Below are 5,350 nucleotides of genomic sequence, written 5' to 3'. Positions count from 1 at the left end.
CCCACACGCCTCCCAGTGACCACACCCCCAGGGTCCCTCCCTTCCCAGCTCTGCAAATACCGGCTTTGTCTTTGCTGATGGATTTCTTCCCTGGGGTCTTGGAAGTTTCGGGGCCATCCTGCACTTTGGGGGACAGGCTGGGAGAAGGAGCTTCGCTGGGCTGGGGGGCCTCACTTGATGCTTTTTTGGTCCTCCGGCAGCTGCTGGACACCAGCAGGGCTGGAGAGGGTTCTGTACCTGTGGAAAGGACAGAGGGGCTCATCACAGGCCTGCTGTGGGTGACTGCCCCCTTGTGCGGAACATCGGGAACGTTTCCAATGTTTAGAAGGGGCTTCAGGGAGCTGATGCAGGAAGGGAGCGCCCCACCCTTGGGTAGATGCTCACACTGGATCTTGAAGTCTGGCGGCAGCAACCTGATGTTAGAGACAGCTATGTGGCCTCTGTCTCCGTCGTCAAACTCTACCACCACGGAGTCCAGATCCTCCTCTTCGTCACTAGAAGCACCTGCAATAGCGCACCCCCTGAGCATGTGGCCAGCCTGTCTAGCCAGAAGGCAAGGGAGGGCAGGGGCCAAGAATGATGTTGGGATGCCTCTGCAACCCGACTACACCAGCCATCTGATAAACCAGCACCATCCCGCTGGCCACCTGGCATCAGAGCCACTGATCCCACCCCAGGCACACACAGACATCTCTCTGTTAGTCCTCCCGGGAGCATCCAGCGGACTCTTGCCCATTTGCAAATCCCCCTTTAGACCATGAGTCTTCCTGCCCTGAGTGCGTTACATGTCCTGTTTGCTCAGGTGTGATGGGAGATTTGGTGACCCAGGTCCTGGGATCCTGGGCCTGCTCTGATTAGCTGGACGTGGGAGTCCTCCCCCAGCCCTCACCTTCTCACGTTCTCAAGGCTACTAGTAAACTGGTGTCAGTGTGCACTTAGAGCAGACCCACGTCTGCCTTGCTCCAACCTCTAGGGGAAGCTGGACTGTGGAGGATGGGGGGCTCTAAAGCTCTCAGAGGGGCCCTGGCCCTAGTCCTGGCCTCAGCTGTGCTTACCTCGAACCACGTTGCCCGGATACAGGCACCGAGACTTCTGACTCCAGTAGGCACAGACCCGGGTACCAGGCGGAAGGTACCGACTGGACTGTGGCTGGACATCGAGGACCTGCAGGGAGCCGAGGAACAGTAGCCTGTGAACAGTGGGCTCTTGCACAGGGCTAAGGCCAGGCCAAGGTCCTCCTGGTGGCGGGAAAAGCTACCGGGCTTGATTCCCTGGCAGGGGCCGTCCTTACCGCCTCCTGCAGCAGCTGCTCCAGTGAGTAGATACGTTGCCGGTTGCCTCTCTCACCCTCGATGACGATGCTGTAGCTGCGGGTACCGCAGGGGCACATAAGACCCCTGCAGGAGTCTCCCTGCCCCAACAGGTCACACCCAGCATGCATTCCTCCCACCCAGGCCCCGGCCTCACATATCGGGGGGCTGCAGAGTCCTGACGCTGCCCGCATACAGCAGACTGTCCTCCTTAGGGATCAGTACAGGTAGTCCGTCCTGCAGGTCCTCCTTGTGGATGGTGCAGGACCGTGCTGCAAGGGAGGACACCAGTGCTGTGCGTGGGGCCACCCACCACCCCTTCCACAGGCACCCGGTACCTCGTTAGCCTGCTTACCCAGGGCGGCACTCTGCTCTGCACTTAGCTGAACCCCGGCCTCCTCCTCCTCCTCCTCCTCTTCCTCATCCGAGAAGCTGCTGTCATCGTCAAACTCGAAGTCATCCTCCACAGTGAAACTCTCCAGCAGTCTGCTCACTGCTCGGCCCTGGCCCTAGGTGGGGCCACAGGGGTCAGGGGAGGAGGCAGGGAGGGGCTGAGCCCCCACTGCGCACCCCTCTCCCCCGGCCTGGGAGGGCTGCTACCTGCTTGCCGACTGTCTCTCTCTTCACTTTGGTCAGCTTCCTGCTCTTCCCCAGGATGGCCTTGGCATTGCGGGCCGACAGGGCAAGGGACAAGGCCCCATTCTTCCGCTGCTCAAGAAGGGTGGGCAGAGGGACAGCGGTGAGGATTGGAATAGCTTCTCCAGGCAGCATGGGCTGGGACTCAGGGTTCAGGGTTGAGTGGGGAAGCGGGGAGGCTGCATTCGCGTCCTCGGGATGCCCACTGACCGCCCTGATGTCTACTTGGCCCCACAGGCCTACCCTCAGTACTGGCTGCAACATGGCGCTCTTGCGTGTGGCTCTCTTGAGGCGCTCACTGGCAAGCTTGTTGCCTTCCTCTCGGCAAGCAAAGGTCCGTGTGGGGCTGAAGAGGGCATCCCTGCCGGTGGCCGCCCCAGGCTCGGCACAAAGGCCACTTTTTGCTTTGCCCTTGGCTTTCTTCTTGCCTGGTGCACCTGGGGGCCGCCGACCTGGTGCCCGCTCCAGCTTGGGGCCCACCTTGCTTTTCACTGTCCGTCTCTTGATCTTGACCTCACCCTCGGGGCTGGATAGGCGGCAGGCCCCTGCGGGAGGGAGGGAAGTGGTCATTGGGACCCTAGTATATAGGACCCCGTTTCCCATTCTGCTCTGGCTTCTTGGTTACCTAGCAAACCCTGCCTCTCCTTTTTCTTCTTGGCCTTTTGGTTGGCTTCCATCTTGACCACGGAGGAAGGTGAGGGCCCCAGCAGTGCCACACTGGCCCCTGGGTGCAGCACCAACCCGGGCTCCCTGGGAGCCGCCTCTGTCCCCAGGAGTGCCTGGCAGTCCTCACTGTCATAGCCGCTGCCTGGGGGACAGCAGAGAGGACTTGGTGACTGGGTGTGGAATTTGGCTATTTGGGGTGGACCTAGGAAGTATGGCCAACGAAGACACTATCATCCTCTGGGCTGCTCAGGGGTGGGGACAGGAACCTGGGGTACTGACCCCACCCTGGGAGTGTCTGGCAGGGCAAGGGAACAGGATTTTCTTTCTTGCAGAACTGGGCTCCCCTCTAGGGAGTCCCCCTCTTTCTGTATCTGCAGGCCCAGCTGGCCCCTCGCTTCCTGCCCCCACAGCGGTAGTACTTCCCTTTGCCCTCCCTCAGTCTCTGACCCTGGAGGAGGAGCTTGGAGGGAGGAAGTGTCTGTTTTTCCAGGCTCTCTCTGGACTTGTCTGCTGGGGAAGGAAGAGATACCCCACCAACTCGCCGGATGCTGAGGGCAGAGGTGGGGAGGCTATTTTTAACGTGTTTCCAGGGTGTGTCCAGAGTTTCTTGCTGCCCTGAGTAGAGAACTTACAAGCCTTGGCCTGGAGACAAAGCCTCCTTCCTTCCCCAGCCTTTCTCAACAAGAAGTGGTCCTTGTGGTAGCCATGACCCCTGGACACCCCGCCTTCAGCCCCCGGGTGACCGTGGCCCAGGCTTCCGTCACTCACAAGCCAACTTGCCTGTCTCCTGTGCCACAGCCACTGCTGGCTGGGCTGGGAACTTGGGCATCCCCCTGCCACTGTCCCCATCAGGGTGTGGATGCTGTGCTGTCCCTGACACTTGGACACTCTTGGCTCTAGAGAGCTTCTTCCGGATGCGCCCACCTGGGGCAGCCTCTTTGCGCTGGAAAGCACTGAGGCCCGCAGGCAGCCCCTTGCTCTTGACCCGTGGCTTCAGCTGGGCCACCCTGTGGGCCACGGAGGATGACAGCTCGGCCTGGCCACCGCTCCTCTTGCACCGCACTTTCTCCTGTGGAGGGGAGGAGAAGGCTGCACGCTCAGGCAGGGTCCCAGCCACAGCCCCTGGCCTGCGGCTTCGTCTGTCGCTGCAGGGGCCAGAAAATAGCATTCCTGGGGACTTGCCCTGAAAAGGGCCCCTGAGGACATCTGGCCTGGGACGTAGGGCTGCTTACCGGAGCAAACACCATACCCATCTACCAACCTTCCCCCATTCTACTTTGAGTGGTAGAACAGGGGAGGCTGAGAGCTAGAAAATTCCTGTCTGTCATGGTATACGCTGTTTGCTTTCATGAAAAGGAAGGATAGAAGAATTCCTTAGGCAGAATGGCCAGGCAGCATCCTGCTCGTGCCCACAGCACTTAGGAGGCTGAGACGGGAATATAATTTACAAGTGAGGACAGCCTGATCTACAGAGCAAGTTCTATATAATCAAGTACGGAGTCTTAAACCGCCATCACCACCACCAAAACGAGCAAACAAACAAAAATGAAAAAAGCCTTCCGATGTGGGTGGTGACAGACGAGGTAACACTGGGCCTAGGACCCTGGAGGGAGAGAAAAGTAGAAGGACCCAGGATTTCACCCGGTGCTGCAGACACGGTGTTTCGAGTCAGTCACTCTGGCTGTGGATTTCCACCCTCACTACACTCCTATATACTTTTCTTCTACTGGAGTTGGGGGTGGGGGTGGGGGTGGTTCAGGGAACCAGTGACAAGCCACAGCGGCAAAGTTGTCACCAGTGTGGTGGGGGCAACAGCCCCCTAGTTACAACATCTGCGTATCCCTTTAATCAAGGAATCCGAAACTCGCCGAACCCTGGCTGGTTCGCCTGGGCTCATCGCCCAACATCTCACGTATGGTGCCCACCCGGGGTGAGGGTGAAGCCGGGAGACTCACCGAGGAGGCTGTCTGCAGGCCCGTGTAGGCACTCTTTTCCAGTTTGCTTCGCTTCCTTGTTGGCTCGTCACCTCGTAGCTCAGCACACAGCAGACTCAGGCTAGCGCGGACAGCCCTAGGGGGGACGGCAGTGGTGGGCACAGGGTGAGCCCAGCAGCAGGATCTGGGCATCAGCACCCTCCCTATGGAATGTCCTGAGGGGCAGCCCATGTGCAGGACTAGGGTGTCCAGCCAGCATTGATCCCCCGGCCAGTCCCTTCTGCCTGCTGACCACCAACTCCTGGAGGTGGGGATAATCTTTCCCGCCCCTCACTCAACTCCCTGCTGGGCTGGGATGCCCTTGCAGTGACAATCATAAGCCGGTGACCCAAGGCCCAGGCAGAGGGACTGGGGACTGGGAAAGCACCGGGTTCCTGGGATCTACCCCAGTACTTGTGAGCCAGGGCTGTGTCATTATCTAACCTCGGTGTTTCGGGTCTGTGGAGCTGGGGCAGGGGATGGCTCAAGTCTGGGTCGGGCCCTCGGGAGACGGCTAACTGCTGGTACACACCGATAATCCCGGCGCTTAGGAGGCCGAAGCGAGCCGGTTAGAGGCCAGCCAGGAATACCTTAGGCAGAACTTGTCTTTGAAAAGAGGTGGGGAGCCGGGCGATGGTGGCGCACGCCTTTAATCCCAGCACTCAGGAGTCAGAGACAGGCGGATCTCTGTGAGTTCGAGACCAGCCTGGTCTACAAGAGCTAGTTCCAGGACAGGCTCCAAAGCCACAGAGAAACCCTGTCTCG

The 5,350-nt window shown here is 59.6% G+C and overlaps 1 protein-coding gene across 1 annotated transcript in view; it reads right to left on the bottom strand.

The window, feature by feature from the left end:
* Bahcc1 (BAH domain and coiled-coil containing 1) overlaps positions 1 to 5,350 on the bottom strand; it is a 53,739-nt gene that overhangs the window by 3,588 nt on the left and 44,801 nt on the right. Inside the window, exons 14-24 of the mRNA XM_026780445.1 lie at positions 4,568 to 4,682; positions 3,393 to 3,681; positions 2,572 to 2,754; positions 2,190 to 2,491; positions 1,911 to 2,018; positions 1,666 to 1,819; positions 1,468 to 1,582; positions 1,292 to 1,367; positions 1,056 to 1,164; positions 385 to 504; positions 61 to 237 (exon numbers count right to left, since the gene is read on the bottom strand). Coding sequence (XP_026636246.1) covers positions 61 to 237; positions 385 to 504; positions 1,056 to 1,164; positions 1,292 to 1,367; positions 1,468 to 1,582; positions 1,666 to 1,819; positions 1,911 to 2,018; positions 2,190 to 2,491; positions 2,572 to 2,754; positions 3,393 to 3,681; positions 4,568 to 4,682 — 1,748 coding nt within the window. The remainder of the gene's footprint in view (positions 1 to 60; positions 238 to 384; positions 505 to 1,055; positions 1,165 to 1,291; positions 1,368 to 1,467; positions 1,583 to 1,665; positions 1,820 to 1,910; positions 2,019 to 2,189; positions 2,492 to 2,571; positions 2,755 to 3,392; positions 3,682 to 4,567; positions 4,683 to 5,350) is intronic.

Source organism: Microtus ochrogaster, chromosome 7 (assembly GCF_000317375.1).
Source record: "Microtus ochrogaster isolate Prairie Vole_2 chromosome 7, MicOch1.0, whole genome shotgun sequence".
Taxonomy (NCBI): Eukaryota; Metazoa; Chordata; class Mammalia; order Rodentia; family Cricetidae; genus Microtus; species Microtus ochrogaster.
Note: the sequence above shows the minus strand (reverse complement) of the source record. Positions and strands in the feature narration are given on the sequence as shown.